This window comes from Balaenoptera acutorostrata, chromosome 14 (genome assembly GCF_949987535.1).
Source record: "Balaenoptera acutorostrata chromosome 14, mBalAcu1.1, whole genome shotgun sequence".
In the NCBI taxonomy this organism is placed as follows: Eukaryota; Metazoa; Chordata; class Mammalia; order Artiodactyla; family Balaenopteridae; genus Balaenoptera; species Balaenoptera acutorostrata.
In genome coordinates this window covers 33572636-33596771 of record NC_080077.1, presented here as the reverse complement: position 1 = coordinate 33596771, position 24136 = coordinate 33572636, and the positions used below count along the sequence as shown (strand labels likewise).

Below are 24136 nucleotides of genomic sequence, written 5' to 3'. Positions count from 1 at the left end.
TCTGCTTGCCCAACACCAATGGCAAATGGGGTCAACAAAACAAGATCTTACATGATGAATGCTATACATTTACTCATAGAAGACATAAAAACATCTCAGACGAAACTAGAGTTAAAAGGTTTAATAAGAAGAAAAATACCATTTGACATTAATATTGATCAAATATTAGCAAAAACTGATAGGAAGCAAACAGAATAGTTTTTCTTAAAATGACGGGAAAGTCAAGGGAAAACAGTAAGAATAGACAAAATGCAGTATTCTTTGAAAAACTGCTTTGCAAAAGTAAACATTAAGAAACCTACTTGAAAATTAACAAGTAAATAAAGTCTTATAAATATAGCTACTCATAAAAAGTGGGTTTCTTCTGGAAACATTTGACTATGCACAAGTCAGTCAGAACAACTAATGATAGCATATTTCTTCAAATCCTAATGTTTTCAAGAAGAAATATAACAAAAAAAATTGAAAACAGAATTCTGTAAATATTTGAGAGGGTCTAACCATGAGTAGGAAGAATTCCTTAATCAGGTATCCAATGAATGTGTCCTGATAAAGAGGGATAATGGAATGGAATGGAATGGAATGGAGGGAATTTTAGACTAACAGATAACTTACAAAAGTATTAATTCCCTACTATCCCAGCTTCCCCAAAGACCAAAACAACAATAAAAAAAAAAAGGACCTGGTAACATAGGGCTAAAACTCAAATGCTTTCTATAAATATCCTAAATCATATACATAATCATTTATACTTATCAAATGGCATATACATGAGCTCATCTTATTGAACTAAACATTTGATTAAGTAGTTCATCAAAGTGCATATTATTCAGGAGACAAAGTCTTGCAATAAGCCAAATTAGACTTCTGTGCTCCCTTCAACAACTGCTAAATATGTGGATGGGAACACAAGAGTCTAACTTTTGTCTCTTTTTCACAGTTTGTTTTGGTTTGGTTTTGGCTTTTGAAGAGCTTTTTAAAATAGGCATCAACCACCAAACTTGCACGTCGGGGCAGCTTGCCAATGCTTCAAGTACAAGCCGACAACCTCGGGCCAGAGCCGAAGCCCTGTGCCCCACTCCCTCACCACCATCTTTAAAGGATGGCTCCTGATCCCATCCCACCCTCAAATCCCTCCTCCCACCACCACCCCCCTTCCGCCCCAATAGCAATATCTCAACCTCTCCAGGCTACAGAAGGTGCCTCCCAAAGAAACACTAAGCTTATCTGATAAATGATTCCATGCTTAAGGGTAAAAGCCAATAAGGACTGTCCCTTTTCTCTCCTCCCCCCCCCCCCCCAGCCCTCAAACCAAGGCTCCCATCTTCTCCAGCCTAGGACTCTAGTTCAGTGGTAGGAATTTGGGGCCAGTATGGGCAAGCAATATGGCAGCCAGTGGGGGACGCACTTGGGAACAGGTCTGGCGCTACCACTCCCTGGAGTGCGCTCGCTGTATGAGCAGCTGCCCACCCTACACCCTCTCGATTTTGCGCTAGCCTAGGTTGAGAATGATTCTGCTCTGGACAAGGTTGAGAATGCCCTGTTCCTCTCTTTTGTTCTCTCAACCCACTCAAGTATAGGCCACCCACAACAGGCTTCAAAACTGCAAACATCGGATAAAGGCTCCATGTCTCAATATGCAGCCCCAAGCAAAGCCCCACGACAAGAGACCTTGCAGCAGTCTAATCCCTGGGTTTGAGTCCTCAAGGTAAAAATGAGAGGTCAGGACTCAAAGTCCCTAAGGTTCTTTTCACTCTCACAATCAAGATCCAAAATTCAGCTCAGATCCTCAGGCCATCCCAGAGTAAAGTCTCTGGAGAATGTGCTAAGTCTGCACAATTCTGGCAGTTTTGACCGTCAAGTGGAGTCCAAGTTACAGACAGTAAGGGGTTGGCGTTGCAGTCTGCTTACTGCTGAAAGGTTACTATCTCGTTAGTGTGCTACAGAAAAAATGGATGAAAACACTTTATGACCTCTCACACAAAATAAAATAACACGTCCAAAGCACAAGCAGCAAATCCCTTTTATCTTTGGAAATGAATTAAGTCAATGGAATACATATGGCGGTTGCAATGTGAGGAAAAATTCTGGTCAGCCTGGGAATCTAGCGCAGAGTATTACAGCCATTCCTTTGATTTTTATTCCCCTCCTCCACATCTGGGGATTTTAAAACAAATGAAAGAAGGCATTATTCCAGCTTAAGGCATAAGCATAAGTCACAAAAGAACAAAGAAAGTTTTATTATCACATTAAACATCAAGGAGGAAATGTGCTTACTGATAACTAATTTAGTATCCTACCCTATTAGGTTAGCATTTGCTGTTTGCAAGTTTCTAGGCCAATATTTACAATTTATATCTAAGACAGGAGGTAAAAATGTTCAGCTAGTGAGAAGGTCATTAAGGAAAGGAGGGGGGGGGGTAAAGGCTTGGAAAAACAGAACAAAGTACACAGATAGACGGTACTCTTTGCGCCTCAGTGGTCTATAGAACATTCGCCCTGTCTGCCTATAAAGTGATTTAACATTAACCACAGGTCACTCTAGCAGCAGAGTACTACTTCCTGACAAAACCTTTTTGAAAGCTCCCCCACCAACAAAACAATCTACATATGCCAAAGAATGTGAAATCTACTGCCCCAGGCCAGTGTCTTGGGCTTTCTGCCTAAGAAGTTTGCTTTCAGCCAGAAGAAGGGGGAAAAGAATCACAATGTAACAACAGCAGATTGTAGAATACAGCGAACAGCCCTCCTGCTTGTTGGCGCCGTTCCCAAGCAGCAGTTCCAGTGGCTGGGCCTTGAGCCCATTCAAGAATTCCAACTCACAGGAAGTGTTTCAAATATAGTTATTTGATCTTTCAGCATTTGCAAATGCACCTGCTGAGCAAGGAGCCTGACAGCCATCGCCCCAGTTCCTTCCTATCCGTCTTCACCAGTCATCGTAGAGGCGGTTTCAGGATTAGGTGAGGTGCAAAGTACAGAAAACCCCAGCCAAAGATTTCTGCTGCTGCACGAGGTTAGGCGCGACCTGTGGCTTTTGGTTCCTTTCTCCCCACACTAACTTCCCTGTCACTTTTTTCCCCGGAGCAGGTAAGAGGGCTTTGTTTTGTTCTCTAGCTTTCGGGTGCCCGGGCTTACCTCGTGGTGGCTTCCTCCCCTCCCTTGCCATGGTTCCCCCCCAGGGCCTGGTCCTTGCCGCTGGGGTGGTAGGCAGTGAGAACAACTCCCTGGGAACTGGAGAGCCAGCTCATGGTGAGAGAAGGGGCATAATTTCTGCGATTCTGACACAGAGGAGGGGAAAGAAGTTCCTGGCTCTCCCGGCAACTCGGCTCATTAGCATCGGCCGGCTCCTCCCACCAAGGCCAGCGATTCACAAGTGAGGGGCGGGGCCTCTCCGGCGCTGGGCCGCCGACTCTCCAAGGGGGAGACTGGTGACTCAGAGCGTGGCCGCAGCCCGGGGACAACCCCAGTCCGAGAGGCTGCAGTTAAGGGGTGGGGGGTGGCGGGGGTACTAGTTGCTCCCACTCCCGGGTTATTCTGATCTGATTAAACGGCCACGTTGTAGCCGCCTCTCAACGTTGTAAGCACAAGCCGTCTTGGTTAGGAAACAATGAATTACTGCAGAGCCTTTTTTTCCCTTCGTAATTCCTGTTTCCATCTGATAATTTCTGCTACCTCATGCAACGGGAGTAAGGGCTCTTCTTAGCCCCTTCAAGGTCAGCGTTAAAATTAACCATAGCAAAACCCAATCAACATGCCCAGCAAAACTGTGTCATACAGGTGACAAGAAAGGCTTCCTGGGGACTTCCCTGGTGGTCCAGTGGTTAGGACCCCGAGCTCCCAAGGCCGGGGGCCCAGGTTCAATCCCTGATCAGGGAACTAAGATCCCACATACCACAACTAAGCACGCTCTCCCCGAGGAAGACCCGGCACAGCCTAAATAAATAAATATTTTTAAAAAAAAGAGAGAGAGAGAAAGGCTACCTGTTGTGTCGAGTCTAAAATGTCTTCATAAAAAAGATGTGTACCTAGAATACCATCTTCTTTCACATAGCCAATGCCAAGTTTACCTTTTGTTTTAACAAAATACCCTTCAGTACCAAAAAGAGACCCATCTACCAAAACTGTTAAATGGCACTGCAGAGAATTAAAAAAAAAAAGTACTTACTATTATTTGTTGAGCACTTACTATATGCCAGGCTCTCTTTGTGACAGGTGTTTTACATGTATTATCTCATTCAATTCAGTTCAGTTCTCTCTCTCTCTCTCTCTTCCTCCCTCCCTCTTCCTCCTCCTTCCTCTCCCCCTCCCCCCTCTGTCTGTTTCTCTCACACACAAACACACCTTATAACATGGGTATCATTCTCATCTGCAGGAAAGTGAGGCTGAGGGGCAGATTAAGTACCTTGTCTAAGATAACACAATTGTTCTGTGCCAGAAGCTAGATTTGCCCAGAATTCTAGGCTAAATTCCATTCTTTTTAGCCACCATCCTGTTCTTTGTCCTGAAGATAAGGAAACAAGCACAAAAGTTATGAAAAATATGAGATGTTTCTGTCCTCTCTCCTCTAAAAAATTCTACGCTCCTCTATATATCTAGTAGCCTGAATGGAAGTGGTTTTTGTTGTTGGTTTTTACGGTCTATCAGTATTTGTATCTAAACTTCCTCATAAATAAGTTTTCAACTTCATCATTCCGTAAACATACTGTTTATACTTTTTTATTATTTAAAATGATCATGAGAAATAAATACTTTATTCATACTTACACACTCTTAAAGTATCAAAAAATTATTATTATTTTTTTAAATCCTCTTTGGTATCTGCTGTGAACTCCCATTTACAAGTCTTCCTAAAAAAGAGTTTATTACAGCTTCCTCCCTCCCCACTCCACAAGTAGTTGGTCAACCTTTGCTTATCAACTAATACCTCCACTGGGCTCTACCCATTGTCTCCTTTCTGTCCCCACTACCTAAATCCTCTCTGTACCCTGTAATTAGATCTTAACTCCAATCTTACAACAATGCTTTAACTCATTTTCTTGCTTCCTCCTCTAAATTATATGGTACATTATTAGCACACCCAAGCACAGCCCTACTGATGTCTCCCCATAAAACTTCCACTGGTTCCCCATTGCTAACAGAACCAGTTCCAAACCTTTGTGTACAGTACTGAACATTCTTGCTCCCTTACCCACACAAGTCTCTCCATCTCTTCTGCCAGACACCATTCCCTCTGGCCCCCCTGTCATTCCTTTCTGGGCCTTCCACATCTAACTTACCTTCCACATAGCGGGTGTTCAGTGAATGCTGATTGGTAAAGAACTGAATGAATTTAATGTGTCCTTAGAAAGTACAGTAATTTTTTTTTTTTAGTTAAATTGGTAATATCAGACAAGTGATCCTCACGGACCTACCAGTATGATCCTATGATGCGATGTTTACCAGTTCAGGCAAGATGAAAAGCACAGGAAGAGAGGCAGAAGGTAAGTTGACTGGAGTGTATGATTTCTTTTTAATGTCTTTATGTGGAAAAATGATTAATGTTCCCACATTCACCCTTCTTTTTTACGTAGCTGCTCTGAGATTTAAAAAACAAAAACAAAAACCAAGAATCACTACCTTCTACAATTATTGGTAGGCCATACACTCTAGCTTTTTTTTTTTTTTTAAACAGTGAGTTTTGTGCTTTGCTTTTTTTTTTTAATTATTTATTTATTTATTATTTATGGCTGTGTTGGTTCTTCGTTTCTGTGCGAGGGCTTTCTCTAGTTGTGGCAAGCGGGGGCCAGTCTTCATCACGGTGCGCGGGCCTCTCACTATCGCGGCCTCTCTTGTTGCGGAGCACAGGCTCCAGACGCGCATGCTCAGTAATTGTGGCTCACGGGCCTAGTTGCTCCACGGCATGTGGCATCTTCCCAGACCAGGGCTCGAACCCGTGTCCTCTGCATTGGCAGGCAGATTCTCAACCACTGCGCCACCAGGGAAGCCCTACACTCTAGCTTTTAAAAACTCTTTACTTCTCTGTTTTTCTCTTCATCCCACACCATCCTTTCCCTTACTTCCCTGGACCTCCTTTTTATCTTCTTTATTTTTCTATTTTTTCTTCTTCCTTTGCTATATCCTCAGTCAGTGTCACACATGCCCATTGACAGCCATGAGCGCTGCCAGCTCTCATGAGACAATTTATGATACAGGGAGCTTTTGTCCAGTCTTAGCCAAAATGATGATTAAGTTATATTTTTGCCTGACTATAGTCTCTCCATTTGTTTAATAACAAATAAATCACAATGTATAAATCAAAATGAAACTATTTTACTAGCTCAAAGTAGTATTTGGGTTCATAGTAGCCAAGCTTTTTAATTTTTGTGAGGCATAAAATAAAATGTGGCACAAATTGATTTACATAGCTTGGTACATAAAATTTGAATCCTGCTAATTTAACTTTCAGGTACATGGAAATCCTCTGGACTCCTCCTCCTTTCCTCCTAATAAGCCCAGTTGTTACTGGTCTGAGAATGTTGCCTGTCACAGGGAGACAGCTGGCAGGCTTGTATCCTGGTGTACTTAGCTTCAAATATAGGCTCAAGTATTCAATAGATGAAAAACCACTTTCAGAATTTTCTTATGACCATCACGGACGCAAACCTTACTACCATAATGCTTTCTTGAGGGGCTTCCCTGGTGGCACAGTGGTTAAGAGCCCACCTGCCAATGCAGGGGACATGGGTTCGAGCCCTGGTCCGGAAGGATCCCACATGCCGCGGTGCAACTAAGTCCGTGCGCCACAACTACTGAGCCTGCGCTCTAGAGCCCACGAGTCACAACTACTGAGCCCACGCACCACAACTACTGAAGCCCGTGCGCCTAGAGCCCACGCTCCGCAACAAGAGAAGCCACTGCAATGAGAAGCCTGTGCACTGCAACGAAGAGCAGCCCCCGCTTGCTGCAACTAGATAAAGCCCACGCGCAGTGACGAAAACCCAATGCAGCCAAAAATAAATATATAAATTTATTTTTTTTTAAATGGTTTCTTGAAAGGCTACTCCTGTTTCAAACCTAAAACCCTACCAAGAATTAGCTAGTCTGTCCCTCATACCCTTCCTCATAGAGATACATTTTATGAAAAAAACAAAAAAAAAAGGTATTATTTTACTCTCTTCTGCAACCACTTTAAACAAACACTGAGAACCTAACGTCCTTGAAGATGTTAATATTCCAAGCTACTCACTGCATGCCAAAGACTTTCCTGTTATGAAACATCTCACAAAGTCATTAACAACATCAAGACAGTTTAAACATTCATTTCATTCATTCCCTTCAAATGGGACTAACTGGATGACCTAGGGAGGAAAAAGGAAGCTGTAATTTACATACCCAAATCCGTTGTTAAAAATAGGGTGGAGATAGCACTGCAGCCTCAGATAATTTGACAGCCATGTTCAAAAATAATGAAAAAAAAAAAATTCTTAGCCTCAGAGCTAGTAGTATTAAAGAATGTATTAACTGGTTTTCATATTTTGATTTAGGAGCCTACTTAGTAGTATGGAATTATATTTGCAGGGTACCAAAACTGCAACAGATGAACATATTTATCTAATATTTTCTTAATTGGTTTCTGTCACTTTAAATGGAATTAACTAAGGAGAATGTTTATACTCAAACACTGTAAGATCATTGGAAGCCTGTATAGGGACACAGTGCAACGTGAAAACTGACCTTTCAATCGGCAAAGCTAAACTCAGCTTACAATAGTATAACAAGAACTTGAATAACTTAATCATCAACTGTGAAGTTAAAGTTTTACATAGGTGATAAAACCTATCATACAGCAGCATTAACTAATGAAGAGGGAGTGTTCTAATACCTCCTACCTGATGTTATATCAAGCTTTTGTAGGAATAATTCTGTGAGCTTGCAAGTAAGCCAATTCTGTAATAAGGAGCTGTGACGGAGAATTATTCTGTACACAGAATGTAAACTTACTCCCTTGGAAATTGCCTTCATTATTACTAATTCTGTCTCTGGAGCAACAAGGAAAAAGCCTTTTCCCTCTCTCTGGACAGCTCTAAAAATTTCTGCATTATTCTCAAAGTTATTTTCTTAACTATTCCTCCAGGGAGAAAATACTAGCCATGCCTGGAATGATTTCTAACTGCTATTGCCAGAGGCTAATTTAGGCTTCTTGGCAAACATCTGGAAAAGATCCTACAGTTAAGAGTTTACTACCAATAAATAATACTACCTAACGTTCGAATGCTTGCTCTTTGCTAGACGTGGTACACAGAGTCTCTCATTTAATTGTCACAACAAGCCTGAGAGAGAAATATTAGAATTCTGCCCACCTTAGAGATGAGGAATGTGAGGTCACCCCACTAGCAGGTGGCAGAACTAGGACGTGTAAACCTGAGTTTATATGACCATTGAGACTGTGCGCTTAAACACTGTAAAGGTCACAGGTGTCCTGGAACTGACTCTATTTTGTTTATGAAAAAGTCCACATGGCTAATTAATCAGGTAAAATAATCTACAGCACATGTGAAGTGTTTAACCAAATGGAATACTGATGTAAATGCAATGCTGTGGAGATGAACATTCAGGCAGACTCAAACATATTAGTTTTTTCCTGGTACTTTGAAACTTCTTTTTTATGTCAGATTACTAGAGGACTGAGACACAGTATACATCCTACTGTACAAGGTCATCACCATTATGCTATATCTAAAATTGTTTCCGCTGATAGAAATGAAAGTCCTCTGGCCATTATGATTATAAACATCCTTTATCTTTTAATTAAATAATTTTTTAAGGCAAAGACAGATCTAGGTTTATAGGCCCTAAAGTTATAGAATTTCTTAGACACGGGGCTTTGGAAGGGGGTTTGCAAGAGCAAGACTGGAGGTTTAACTTCATTTAGCTTCATGGCAAATCCACCTCACGTAAACACTAGCCTCAACTGGAAATTAGCCACGATAAGTAAAAGCAATGACCCTAAACTTTCCTTTGGTTTTCTCTTCATTGCTGAATACAACGGGGCCCGTGTTACGAACACTTGCATTTAGGAGCACCAAGTCAAGAAGAGTGAAGTGTATTCTGGAGGTAGGTACATTCTGGAAAGGTAGTATTTTGCTTATTAACAAGACAATTTGAAATATCTAGAAGTATAGCAGTACTTAGACTTGCCCCAGTACAAAAGCCTTGAACTGAAGTAGATTACAAAGAATGTTTATCTCCTTGTCAAGTAAAAGAAGTCATAATGATTGGGGAAGACTTAGGGAAGCTGAATATCTAAGGAAAGCACTATAGTTCTATTGAAGTTTTAGTTTTTATTTAACTAAAATTACTAACTTTTCATTTTATTTCTTAAAGTTTTAGAGTAGGTCCTGGAGTAGTTATATTCTCTTTATTGACCAAAATACTTGCTAAAACTGCACAGACAGATGCTATCAAAGAAGAATTTTCTATTTTGTAAGCCCTTTGGGAAATTTCTAAGGTTAGAAATATCTCCAAAAATGGTAAAGCATAATTTTACTGGAAAAAAAAGTCCTATTGATCAGTTTACAGAAGGAGCACATAGAATGTTGGGCAACACCCCTGGTTTTGCTTTCTGGGGTGAAGAAATTAGATTCATATGTCAATATGGATTAGTGCTCTCTACATGTGCACACACTGGTGGCAAAAACTATTCTAGAACCATGTAAATTGTCCACATCACCAGAGCGTGGACATTGCCCACTAACTTTTCAAAAGGTGGTGTCAAGAGATAATAGAAAAATATTACCATTCTTTTGATTGCACAGGGCTTCACTAGTTTTCCAAACAATGTCTAGATATGTTTGACTGTATTTCATGGGGAAGTTTTTCTTTGTTTTTTTTTTGTTTTTAAGAAAACCCTCAAGATAATCTCATAGAGGAATTTAATCAGGGAGTTTGGTTCATTTAAAAGTAATTACGTCTGGTCAGTTGAATAGCAAATATTTTCATTTTTAAAGCTGTAGAACAAGCAGAGCTGTTTTGGACAAGTAGCTACCATGTCCACAGAGTCAGAAATTGAAATACTAGACAAATTTTTGAATGCCATAATTGAATGCTGATATAGAGAAGGACAACAACTTCTCAATTTCTCTACAAGCAAAAATCTCAGGAGAACTCTTTTTCAAGTTGCTTCTACTCAGATGAATCAGAGAGTTAACAATTCTTCACTTTCTAACACGACTTCAACTCAGGGTCTCAGAGAATTCTTGATAGGCCTGTATTGACACAGGCCTGTGTCCAGCAAAGCAAGTTATATGAATTCTGATTTTCTATGCTGCTACCACATGTCTTTGAGAACCGGAGTTTTCAGGAATTGTTATCAAAATAAAATCAAAGGAATTATATATAAAAGAAATTATGTACATTACTTTGTAGAAAAACAGCCTTTTTATTAAAATTTATTTTGGGAAGAATTTGCTTTGTTTCTTGTTTGACCAGTTGCGATTTTGTTTTTGCTTTTTGGAAATAACCATTAATTTTTTTTTTCAAATAAGTGAGTCATAGTTCCTGGTTAAAAAAGTTTAGACCATATTCTCTCAATTTTAAGAAACAGATTTTAACATTTTTAAAATTAGTATTACCTTGAAATCAGACTTTTTATATGGTGACATTTATTTCCAAAAAAAAACACTATTAACTTGATTTGTTTTACACTTAATGCAATCTAGAATCATTGAAATAAAGCATTCTGTCTCTGCAAAATTATAGTATAATATACTGACTTCATTGGGTTTAATGAATTTGCTTTGTTGGTTATAATTTGTTTCTTTCATTGGAAATTTATTTTGCTGTGAAAGAATAAATTTCCAATGAAATAAGTAAATTATTTAAAACAACTGTAGTATAATTGTGTATACTGATTTTTTTTTTTTGGAACCAGAGTCCATATGCCTCCAGAATTCTCAATATGCCTCCAGAAAAGATGAAGAACCATTGCTCTAGACATTACTATAAATGATTTTCATCCAAATGCTAATTGAGAAAGCGCTACTCACATAATATCCTAGCCCCAAATTGTTTGTGCTCCTGAAATATGCTCTGAAAATATCTAAGAGAGTTATTTGCCTTCATTCTATTTAATAATTTGGCTAGCTGACTTGTTACAAAGGCTCAAAGAACATAGCTATAATCATGGGGATTTGGGCTTTCTGAAATTTTAAAACAGACTAAAAATTACAGTGTTGAGGTTGTCCAGAGGTTATCTATAGCTACTACAAACTACTTCTGTTATAAAAGCAGCTGCTATGGAACAAAAGGTTAGGCAAAAGCTGTCAGGCAGATGGTTACAGACTCAGGACTCTAACAATTGAGGAAAACGCCATATCCTGCCACCAGAATATGTACTTTCTTACAGTATAAACTGCTCAAGTTCAGACACTGCCTCAACACACAATTCCTGGCTCAATCAAAATGTCGATTATCAGAACTGACATCTGGTTCTTGTGAATCACTCCTAAATAATGTCTTTAAAATTTCTATCCCACCTGCCCACCCCCCAAAATCCAGAAGGTTCTCTACAATTCAAATAGTGAAAAAATTTGAATTCCACTACATAAAGTAGAAAATACATTATTTTCCATCATCAACCTGTCTTCCTGCTAACTATATTTTATTTTTGTATTTTCCTTTAAAAGTATGTACGATACATATTCTTTCTTTCCCGATAGTGAAATTATATGTTTAATATTAGATATGTCACATTCCTGCAGGTATGGATTAATAAGTAACAATAAATATAATAAAATTCCCTCCAGTCATCACCCCTCCAAGTATGTCACAATACATTTTACATATACATCAAATGCCCACAAACACTGTAGACTGCATATATTCATGAAGAACAGCTTTTATCACAAATTCGCATGCCAGAAGAAATGCAGGAAGAGAGTGTGACAAAGGTAGGTTATTCTTTTTTTTTTTTTTTTTGCACAAAGTGTAAAGGTTTTTTTTTTAATTATGTGTAACACAAAGTTATTTAAGTCAATAAATTTTAAAGGAATTTCACATGTTCTGATTCTTTCCACTGCCAATCACCTTAGTTCCTCCAAACTCATAATCTTCAAGATAAAATAGCCCTTTCAAAAAGAAGTTATCGTGTGAGTCAGCCCACAATTCTTTTAGTTAGGCTTCTTTGATCTCCAATGAAATATGGACACACTTCAAAATTCCCCACCTGTAATCTTTGGGATCCAATTTCCTCAAGCGATTTACTTTAGGACCATGTTTAGGGTCAGGCGATGGATCTGCCTGGTTCTGAATTTGACACCCTCTAAAAATGTATTAGGTTCAAATCATATTCACTCCTAAGCCATCACACCCTAGAAACAGTACAGATCATTGGGATATGCCAATACCTAAGATAAAAAGTTTGTTAGGTTTTTCATAGTTTCCATAGTTTGGCAGCTCTGTCTTGTAGTTCTTTCCCACAGATCTAACACGTAGTTCTATGAGTAAAGGAAACCACACAGTTAATCTATGAGGCGTTTCCAACGATGCAGGTTTACAGAAAAGGTTATTCTTTCTAACACACCCTATATCACACTGCCTCTTCCTCTTAAACAGAAGTGATTTTTTAAAATTTTTCCAGAAGCTGAATATAACCTTCCAAGACTTGAGTTTAAATCACACTCTGTGATGTTCTTGAAATTTCTACCACTGTAAGTTATCAAGCACTCAAGTTGAGGCAACAGAGTCACATTTTGGTAACAAAAATGAGACATGTATCAGAATTCTCCTTACTACCAGTCTGCCCCTCTCAAAAGTAATACTTGCAAAGATCATCAAAATAAAGCTGTGGTGAACAAGTAAACACTTAGAGAAAACAAAGCGAAATGGTTAGAGCCCTCTAGGAGTTGTCTTCTTTCAAGAGAGACTGCCATGCAGTCTGTTATAAGCATTCATATATTAGAGGATAATAAAAAGAAACTTGATAGAGGTACCATCAAACACTTAAAAAGACTTTTTCAAACGTTTTAGTCCAGAGCAGACATTCTACCACCTCCATGTGAACTAGAGGCACAAAATGAGCCCAACAGAGACTCCTCAAATGTCCCAAGAGCAGGTACTAGACACCAGCAATGGCCTGCTGGGGTACTTTGAAGAAGACTAGCAGGCCTGCCTCTAAAAGAAATATAATTCTGCAACAGCCCATGGTTTCACCACTAAAGTCACATGCGGGGTTATATTGCATAGCCACTGGCTGCCTTCAAATAGATAACCTAAGAGAGGTATAAATGAGTCAGATACAACCCAGCCCCCAGGAGTTCATTTTTAGCTAGGATGGACAAATGTGTACTGTATAGTAAATGCAAAAATAAAGCATACCCAAATGCTAAGGGAACAACTCATAGGAGGTAAATAATTCCAAGATCTATTAAGGTTTCAAAGAAGAGGGCACAATTAATGTGCACATGTAATTTTCCCCCAAGCTTTCTGTATTAAACATTGATTATTTTACAATCAAAGAAAATAGTATTAAACACACATCAAGTAATAACAACCCATTAGGTCTTGAATTAGGGTGGGTTAAAACATGGCTTTTTACAAGGAGAGAGAACAAAAGAGGTGAAGGCACAGGTCCTGGATGACTGCTTGTACAAAGTCAAGGTGTGTTCATAGCCAAAGTGCTGTGAAGAATGCAAATGGGAAAAGGGAGACAGGATAGGAAGATTAAACATAAAAATATATAAATTCCTACCAGATGTTTAGGGACTTCCAGTACCTTGCAACTAGTTAGTCTATAGCCCATAGGCAGTGGGGATTAATCAAAGGTTACTGAGAGAGCAATGAAATCACCTATACTAGAAGGAAGAACATTATGGTAGCTGTAAATAGCAGGGATGGGAGGAAAAAGATGGAGAGAGAGATCCACTAGGTCATTATAGTAGAGCTTATCAGTTAGGAGGGTGCTGTAGTATTACAGCAGTGGCAGACCTATCTGTTCTTCATCTTCTTTCTTAACCCGTGCCACCTATAGCAGTGGCAATGCACAGACACTGCTGCAGTAGAATCAGGAACTGCTGGATACGTGGAAGTGGGAATGGAAGAGGAAGGGGTCCCAAACTACCCTATGGGTTCTAATCTAGATGAATGGAGACTAGATGTTAGATACAAATGGTTAAAAACAAAGTTGTTTAGAGGACAGCTCCCACACGTCCCCACAGCAGGAAGGCCTCAGGCAACATGCGATTATGAAGTACCTGGTGGCAGCTGGGAGGTGAGGAAAAGTTTTGGGTCTCTAGCCAGCTCTCCCGCAAAAGAACTGGTTGCCCAAAGGGTATTTCCTGTGCCTGCCTCATTGGTGAGTAGCAGCATTTGCCCATTTCTCAAGGATGCCCAACTTCCACAATGGGAGTCCACTTAGATGCGTTAAACTTCAAAACTGTTTCAGACAATGAAAGTTTACAATCAAGAGTGAGGGATTAAAAAGGAAGAGAAGAAGAAAGATGGGAAAGGTGAATTTTCTGAGCAACTATCAAGTTTCAGGTACTTGTTAGGCCCTTTCAGATATGTTCTCTCTTAATCTGCCATCTTATACACAGGGGCACTAAAGGTTTAAGATGCATCAGAGCTGTGTCCCAAGTCACAGAGCTAGTCCTTGGTAGAGTCTGGAAGCAGGCTAGGCTCACTCAGAAACCTGACTGCGATTTCAAACAAAAGGCACTCACAACATTCTTTCCATTTAGGTCTGATAACATTTTATCACTGAACTAAGTCAATTTCCTTGTTATTTGATCCATTTGCAGTGTAATTAAAAATGTGATTACCAAACAGAAAAAGAAATGCTGAGGCTAAAAAAAAAATCTTATAATTGAAATTTTTCAGACCAAACTGAGAAAATATAAAAGCAATTTCCACAGCACCTACCAGTGATTCCACCCTGGATCTTTAAGGCCTGAAGGTCTAATATCCATTGGCTATTAGTCTATTGGTCTATCATAGTACAGTCCTGATAACTTGCTTTGGGTTTTACACCAAGCCCTGAGGTTCTAGTACTGATCTTTAATTTCAATCTATCCTCATAGGTTTGCTCTATCCAAACAAAAGAATAGTGTGAATTAATTTATGAATCACAGAATTTTTGCATATGTGGTTTATACCACCTTGAACCAATTTTCTGTGAACAATGAGATGAGGAAAACATCTGGCTCAAAAATTGCTAGGCCATGGGGCTTCCCTGGTGGCGCAGTGGTTGAGAATCTGCCTGCTAATGCAGGAGACACGGGTTCGAGCCCTGGTCTGGGAAGATCCCACATGCCACGGAGCAGCTGGGCCCGTGAGCCACAATTGCTGAGCCTGCGCGTCTGGAGCCTGTGCCCCGCGACGGGAGGGGCCGCGATAGTGAAAGGCCCGCGCACCGCGATGAAGAGCGGTCCCCGCACCGCGATGAAGAGTGGCCCCCACTTGCCGCAACTAGAGAAAGCCCTCGCACGAACCGAAGACCCAGCACAGCCAAAAATAAATAAATAAATAAATAAATAAAATTTAAAAAATAAATAAATAAATAAATAAATAAAGCACCATCAGAGAGAGCTACACAAGTATAAAAAAATCTGTCTTTACCCTGAAACAGCCCTGCCTCTCTAAAAAAAAAAAAAAAAAAAAAAAAATTGCTAGGCCAGGTGATATAATATCCTTTTCCCTCTTCCTTTTCCTCTTCTTTAAATAGAGGCCCATCCTTGTTTACAGGATGAGGGCAAGAGGTAAAATCCTTTCCAAAAAGGAAGTAGTGTGTGATACTGTTATTAAGGTATTGTGTAAAACTGTTACACAGGCTGTCTAAGGAAATTTATCAAAAAAGTAGCTAAGCTCTCACCTATGTGGATAGTCACCTGTGAGAAGTCTGATGGAGCACTGAGGGATAGTGGGAAATCAAAGGCCCCAGGGAGGTCTTTCTTTTAACTCACTCATGCTGCTAAGTCTGTGTCTCTGAACCAGTTAAATGGAAGTTACATGTTCCTACCTGACAGGGATGTTCTAAAGCACAAATAAGCTGGTGGAGGAGGTTGAGAGAAAAAAGGAAAAATTTGTTGAATTTGCTCATTGAATATATATTTAGCACAGAACCCTAATATGAATGCATTACTCCCATCGCACAGATGAGAACACTGCAACTCAAAGATTAATGTCAGGGCAAACTCTTTGCTCAGATTTTTTAAAAAGGCAAAGCCAGGATTCACAATAAAATTCCTTTGACATAAAATCCATGCTCTTCCCATTTTTCCATTATTCTATCTTGAGCATATGGCAGCACATGCATTATTAAGATGAGTTTATATATTATTTTTATAGTTTACCGAATCTAAGAAACATATTTTTTAGATTCATCATTCATTATTTTGCAAACCACTAGTAAAGAAAAATACTGCCAATAATATTATGAAAACCACCAATTGTAAGTTGCATCAGAATTTCAGAGATGTTCAAATGTGAATGAAATGAAACAGATATACAGCTTAGAATAAAGTACAGAAATAGAACGACCAAGTAGAACCATTTTTCTTTTTTTTTTTTTTTAATCCCACCACTGCCCCGCCACCACCAACCCCCTGCCCCCCGGCCCACTTTCCCCTCTTGGTGTCCATACATTTGTTCTCTACATCTGTGTGTCTATTTCTGCCTTGTAAACCAGTTCATCTGTACCATTTTTCTAGATGCCACATATATGCGTTAATATACGATATTTGTTTTTCTCTTTCTGGCTTACTTCACTCTGTATGACAGTCTCTAGGTCCATCCACATCTTTACAAATGACCCAATTTCATAGAACCATTTTTTTAATTTCACCAAAAAGGTCACAAATTTGATTCTTTTAAGATTTGCCAAGTATTTCAAAACTTTAATGATACTGATACATTTATTCAGTCAATAAATTACATATTCATTTAACTACTATGTGCAATAAATTACATATTCATTTAACTACTATGTGCTTAACACTGCCGCAACTCTCAAGGCCATGTTATCAAAAACTAACAATCAAGTCACCAAACGTTTTACCAGAAAATATCAATGTTAACAACAACAACAAAAATATCAATCAAGTAAGTGCTCTGGGTATGAGGACAGAAGACTGCAAAGGCAGGAGGTAACACAAAGCAGAGAGTAGTCAGTTCTTCCAGAGACAAGTCCTCAGTCTCTTCTGCAGAACACAAAGGCTGGTTAGTTGCAGTGGTTACCTCTTGTCTCTCTTACAAATGACTGACTTCAAATGCAAAGCTCCCAACTTTAATATGAAAACCAAATAAAGAAATTAGAGTCGGAGTTATCTGTTTATCCTTCTTCACCTTTTAAATGAAGACTTGTGGGGCTTCCCTGGTGGCGCAGTGGTTGAGAGTCTGCCTGCCAATGCAGAGGACACGGGTTCGAGCCCTGGTCTGGGAAGATCCCACATGCCGCGGAGCAACTGAGCCTGTGAGCCACAACTACTGAGCCTGCGCGTCTGGAGTCTGTGCTCCACAACAAGAGAGGCCACGATAATGAGAGGCCAGCGCACCGTGATGAAGAGTGGCCCCCACTTGCCGCAACTGGAGAAAGCCCTCACACAGAAACGAAGACCCAACACAACCATAAATAAATAAATAAATAAAGTTAAAAAAAAAAAAAAAAAGAAGAAGACTTGTGGCCTTTCAGAGTGGCACAGAAGTCCTTGCAATGGGGCATGGTTTAACTGGAACCTGCCCCAGCCTGCCCTGGAGTCTTCCAGACTTTGCATGTCACCTCCTACACCTATCATGTTCCTGGTTTGGTCTTTGGGCTCCTGGAAAGGCTCTGGGATCGTCTTTTGGTTGACCCACACCCCAGCATTGTCACTGAGTCAGTCCTGTTGGAACAAGGTTCTATGTTCTCTAGGAGTGTGCATGAACCCCCAGGGAAGTCCTGGCAACCACCTGATGTGCCCTGGGTAATATGGCAATGACATGGCTTACATCTTTTTTTGTTGTTTTTTTTGGCTGCACTGTGCGGCTTGCAAATCATAGTACCCCAACCAGAGATTGAACCCAGGCCACCACAGTGAAAGGGCTGAGTGCTAACCACTGGACCGCCAGGGAAGTCCCAGACACAGTTTACTTCCTTTCAGATTTCTGTTTCATACCAGCCAGTGAACTTATTGTAGCCTGACAGATTTTGGGTAGAAACACAGTCATTCCCTTCTTAACACCAAAGCCAATTACCTGTCCTGTTAATTGACACAGCAAACTTTAAATTAATTAATATAAGAAGAAAATTCCTAACTACCTTTTTTTTAAACTGAAGTATAGTTGACTTACAATATTATATTACTTTCAGGTATACAACATAGTGATTCAATATTTTGATAGATTACACACCAAAGTTATGATAAAATATTGGCTATATTTCTTGTGCTGTACATTACAACCTTGTGACTCATCTATTTTATAACTAGTAGTTTGTTCCTCTTAATCCCCTTCACCTATTTCATCACCCCTCCCTCTACCCCCTCTCTCCTCTGGCAACCACTATTTTGTTCTCTGTATCTGTGAGCCTATTTCTGTTTCGTTATATATGTTTGTTTTGTTTCTTAGATGTTGTCATAAAAATGATAACATACAGTATTCGTCTTTCTCTGTCTGACTTATTTCACTTAGAATAATGCCCTCCAGGTTCATCCATGTTGTTGCAAATGGAAAGATTTCATTTTTTTTTAATCTAACTAACTACCTTTTGATAGTTGTGGAATTCTCTCTTAACTATTCACTTCCTGAATTAATGTGAGGGTCACTATATTGGCCCTAAAAGATCACTCATGGCACAGTCCTGCAGACTGTGGAACAAAAACCACATTCACAGAAAGACAGACAAGATGAAAAGGCAGAGGGCTATGTACCAGATGAAGGAAAAAGATAAAACTCCAGAAAAACAACTAAATGAAGTGGAGATAGGCAACCTTCCAGAAAAAGAATTCAGAATAATGATAGTGAAGATGATCCAGGACCTCGGAAAAAGAATGGAGGCAAAGATCAAGAAGATGCAAGAAATGTTTAACAAAGACCTAGAAGAATTAAAGAACAAACAAACAGAGATGAACAATACAATAACTGAAATGAAAACTACACTAGAAGGAATCAATAGCAGGATAACTGAGGCAGAGGAACAGATAAGTGACCTGGAAGACAGAAGGGTGGAATTCACTGCTGCAGAACAGACTGAAGAAAAAAGAATGAAAAGAAATGAAGACAGCCTAAGAGACCTCTGGGACAACATTAAAGGCAACAACATTCGCATTATAGGGGTCCCAGAAGGAGAAGAGAGAGAGAAAGGACCAGAGAAAATATTTGAAGAGATTATAGTCAAACACTTCCCTAACATGGGAAAGGAAATAGCCACCCAAGTCCAGGAAGTGCAGAGAGTCCCATACAGGATACACCCAAGGAGAAACACGTCGAGACACATAGTAATCAAATGGGCAAAAATTAAAGACAAAAATTATTGAAAGCAGCAAGGGAAAAAATAACATACAAGGGAACTCCCATAAGGTTAACAGCTGATTTCTCAGCAGAAACTCTACAAGCCAGAAGGGAGTGGCATGATATACTTAAAGTGATGAAAGGGAAGAACCTACAACCAAGATTACTCTACCCAGCAAGGATCTCATTCAGATTCAATGGAGAAATCAAAAGCTTTACAGACAAGCAAAAGCTAAGAGAATTCAGCACCACCAAACCAGCTCTACAACAAATGCTAAAGGAACTTCCCTAAGTGGGAAACGCAAGAGAAGAAAAGGACCTACAAAAACAAACCCAAAACAATTCAGAAAATGGTCACAGGAACATACATATCGATAATTACCTTAAACGTGAATGGATTAAATGCTCCAACCAAAAGACACAGGCTTGCTGAATGGATACAAAAACAAGACCCATATATATGCTGTCTACAAGAGACCCACTTCAGACCTAGGGACACATACAGACTGAAAGTGAGGGGATGGAAAAAGATATTCCATGCAAATGGAAATCAAAAGAAAGCTGGAGTAGCTATACTCATATCAGATAAAAGAGACTTTAAAATAAAGAATGTTACAAGAGACAAGGAAGGACACTACATAATGATCAAGGGATCAATCCAAGAAGAAGATATAACAATTATAAATATATATGCACCCAACATAGGAGCACCTCAATACATAAGGCAGCTGCTAAAAGCTATAAAAGAGGAGATCGACAGTAACACAATAATAGTGGGGGACTTTAACACCTCACTTACACCAATGGACAGATCATCCAAAATGAAAATAAATAAGGAAACAGAAGCTTTCAATGACACAACAGACCAAACAGATTTAATGGATATTTATAGGACATTCCATCCAAAAACAGCAGATTACACGTTCTTCTCAAGTGCGCACAGAACATTCTCCAGAATAGATCACATCTTGGGTCACAAATCAAGCCTCAGTAAATTTAAGAAAATTGAAATCATATCAAGCATCTTTTCTGACCACAATGCTATGAGATTAGAAATCAATTACAGGGAAAAAAACGTAAAAAACACAAACACATGGAGGCTAAACAATACATTACTAAATAACCAAGAGATCACTGAAGAAATCAAAGAGGAAATCAAAAAATACCTTGAGACAAATGACAATGAAAACACGATGACCCAAAACCTATGGGATGCAGCAAAAGCAGTTCTAAGAGGGAGGTTTATAGCTATACAAGCCTACCTAAAGAAACAAGAGAAATCTCAAATAAACAATCTAACCTTACACCTAAAGGAACTAGAAAAAGAACAAACAAAACCCAAAGTTAGCAGAAGGAAAGAAATCATAAAGATCAGAGCAAAAATAAATGAAATAGAAACAAAGAAAACAATAGCAAAGATCAATAAAACTAAAAGCTGGTTCTTTGAGAAGATAAACAAAATTGATAAACCATTAGCCAGACTCATCAAGAAAAAGAGGGAGAGGACTCAAATCAATAAAATTAGAAATGAAAAAGGAGAAGTTACAACAGACACCGCAGAAATACAAAGCATCCTAAGAGACTACTACAAGCAACTCTATGCCAATAAAATGGACAACCTGGAAGAAATGGACAAATTCTTAGACAGGTATAACCTTCCAAGACTGAACCAGGAAGAAACAGAAAATATGAACAGACCAATCACAAGGAATGAAATTCAAACTGTGATTAAAAATCTTCCAACAAACAAAAGTCCAGGACCAGATGGCTTCACGGGTGAATTCTAACAAACATTTAGAGAAGAGCTAACACCCATCCTTCTCAAACTCTTCCAAAAAATTGCAGAGGAAGGAACACTCCCAAACTCATTCTATGAGGCCACCATCACCCTGATACCAAAACCAGACAAAGGTACTACAAAAAAAGAAAATTCCAGACCAATATCACTGATGAATATAGATGCAAAAATCCTCAACAAAATACTAGCAAACAGAATCCAACAACACATTAAAAGGATCATACACCATGATCAAGTGGGATTTATCCCAGGGATGGAAGGATTCTTCAATATATGCAAATCAATCAATGTGATACACCATATTAACAAATTGAAGAATAAAAACCATATGATCATCTCAATAGATGCAGAAAAAGCTTTTGACAAAAGTCAACACCCATTTATGATAAAAACTCTCCAGAAAGTGGGCATAGAGGGAACCTACCTCAACATAATAAAGGCCATATATGACAAACCCACAGCAAACATCATTCTCAATGGTGAAAAACTGAAAGCATTTCCTCTAAGATCAGGAACGAGACAAGGATGTCCACTCTCTCCACTATTATCAACATAGTGTTGGAAGTCCTAGCCACAGCAATCAGAGAAGAAAAAGAAAAAAAAGGAATCCAAATTGGAAAAGAAGAAGTAAAGCTGTCACTCTTTGCAGATGACATGATACTATACATAGAGAATCCTAAAAATGCCACCAGAAAACTACTAGAGCTAGTCAATGAATTTGGTAAAGTTGCAGGATACACAATTAATGCACAGAAATCTCTTGCATCCCTATACACTAATGATGAAAAATCTGAAAGAGAAATTATGGAAACACTCCCGTTTACCACTGCAACAAAAAGAATAACATACCTAGGAATATACCTACCTAGGGAGATAAAAGACCTGTATGCAGAAAACTATAAGACACTGATGAAAGAAATTAAAGATGATACCAACAGATGGAGAGATATACCATGTTCTTGAATTGGAAGAATCAATATTGTGAAAATGACTATACTACCCAAAGCAATCTACAGATTCAATGCAATCCCTATCAAATTACCAATGGCATTTTTTACACAACTAGAACAAAAAATCTTAAAATTTGTATGGAGACACAAAAGACCCCGAATAGCCAAAGCAGTCTTGAGGGAAAAAAACAGAGCTGGAGGAATCAGACTCCCTGACTTCAGACTATACTGCAAAGCTACAGTAATCAAGACAATATGGTACTGGCACAAAAACAGAAACATAGATCAATGCAACAAGATAGAAAGCCCAGAGATAAACCCATGAACCTATGGTCAACTAATCTATAACAAAGGAGGCAAGGATATACAATGGAGAAAAGACAGTCTCTTCAATAAGTGATGCTGGGAAAACTGGACAGCTACATGTAAAAGAATGAAATTAGAACACTCCCTAACACCATACACAAAAATAAACTCAAAATGGATTCGAGACCTAAATGTAAGACCGGACACTATAAAACTCTTAGAGGAAAACATAGGAAGAACACTCTTTGACATAAATCACAGCAAGATCTTTTTTGATCCACCTCTTAGAGTAATGGAAATAAAAACAAAAATAAACAAATGGGACCTAATGAAACTTCAAAGCTTTTGCACAGCAAAGGAAACCATAAACAAGACGAAAAGACAACCCTCAGAATGGGAGAAAATATTTGCAAACGAATCAACGGACAAAGGATTAATCTCCAAAACATATAAACAGCTCATGCAGCTCAATATTAAAGAAACAAACAACCCAATCCAAAAATGGGCAGAAAACCTAATTAGACATTTTTCCAAAGAAGACATACAGATGGCCAAGAAGCACATGAAAAGCTGCTCAACAGCACTAATTATTAGAGAAAATGCAAATCAAAACTACAATGAGGTATCACCTCACACCAGTTAGAATGGGCATCATCAGAAAATCTACAAACAACAAATGCTGGAGAGGGTGTGGAGAAAAGGGAACCCTCTTGCACTGTTGGTGGGAATGTAAATTGATACAACCACTACGGAGAACAGTATGGAGGTTCCTTAAAAAACTAAAAATAGAATTACCATATGATCTAGCAATCCCACTACTGGGCATATACTCTGAGAAAACCATCATTCAAAAAGGCACATGCACCCCAATGTTCATTGCAGCACTATTTACAATAGCCAGGTCATGGAAGCAACCTAAATGCCCATCGACAGACGAATGGATTAAGAAGTTGTGGTACGTATATACAATGGAATATTACTCAGCCATAAAAAGGAACGAAATTGGGTCATTTGTTGAGACGTGGATGGATCTGAGACTGTCATACAGAGTGAAGTACGTCAGAAAGAGAAAAACAAATATCGTATATTAACGCATGTATGCGGAACCTAGAAAAATGGTACAGATGAACCAGTTTGCAGGGCAGAAGTTGAGAGACAGATGTAGAGAACAAACGTATGGACACCAAGGGTGGAAAACTGCGGTGGGGTGGGGATGGGAAAAAAAAAAAAGATCACTCATGGCATAATTATTGTCAGTTCATTGGTTTATTTTTCTGTGAGACTATGTTCATTGGATATTCATCAGTTTATTCATTTGGCAAATACTTTTGCCATGAACTTACTAGTGCGAGGCACTGTATTAGTTGATGGTAATAAATTGATAAATAAGAATGAAATAAGGAATTTACAAAAAGCTAGTGGGGCAGATTCTTAGATTCCCTCAGCTGAAAAAAAATGTATTTGTTAAATGCCAATTATATGCTGCTCTGTGCTATTTTACTCCTTCTCAGTTAATCCTCATTTCTTTGCCTCTGTTTGACAAATGAGGAAACTTAAAGATTAGTTAGAAAGAGTAAGGGATTTACAAGAGCGAGAGCCAGCAGGGTTCACATTTGAACCCATG

General features: G+C 39.0%; 1 protein-coding gene, 1 long non-coding RNA gene and 1 other non-coding gene across 4 annotated transcripts in view; 1 reads left to right on the top strand and 2 right to left on the bottom strand.

Annotated features, from left to right (window-relative positions):
* ARHGAP18 (Rho GTPase activating protein 18) overlaps positions 1 to 3301 on the bottom strand; it is a 127172-nt gene extending 123871 nt beyond the window's left edge. For both annotated transcript variants that reach the window (XM_007190835.3, XM_007190836.3), the window contains exon 1: positions 3136 to 3301. In XM_007190835.3, the coding sequence (XP_007190897.2) occupies positions 3136 to 3248 (113 nt within the window). In that variant the 5' untranslated portion in view covers positions 3249 to 3301. The remainder of the gene's footprint in view (positions 1 to 3135) is intronic.
* LOC102999588 (uncharacterized) lies at positions 2972 to 6943 on the top strand. The gene is made up of 3 exons (XR_451817.2): positions 2972 to 3087; positions 5371 to 5480; positions 6446 to 6943. It is a non-coding gene; the product is annotated as an uncharacterized LOC102999588 (long non-coding RNA).
* A 5489-nt stretch (positions 6944 to 12432) lies between these two features.
* Positions 12433 to 12565, bottom strand: LOC114238999 (small nucleolar RNA SNORA18). The gene has a single exon (XR_003624213.1). It is a non-coding gene; the product is annotated as a small nucleolar RNA SNORA18 (small nucleolar RNA).
* Positions 12566 to 24136: the final 11571 nt, after the last annotated feature.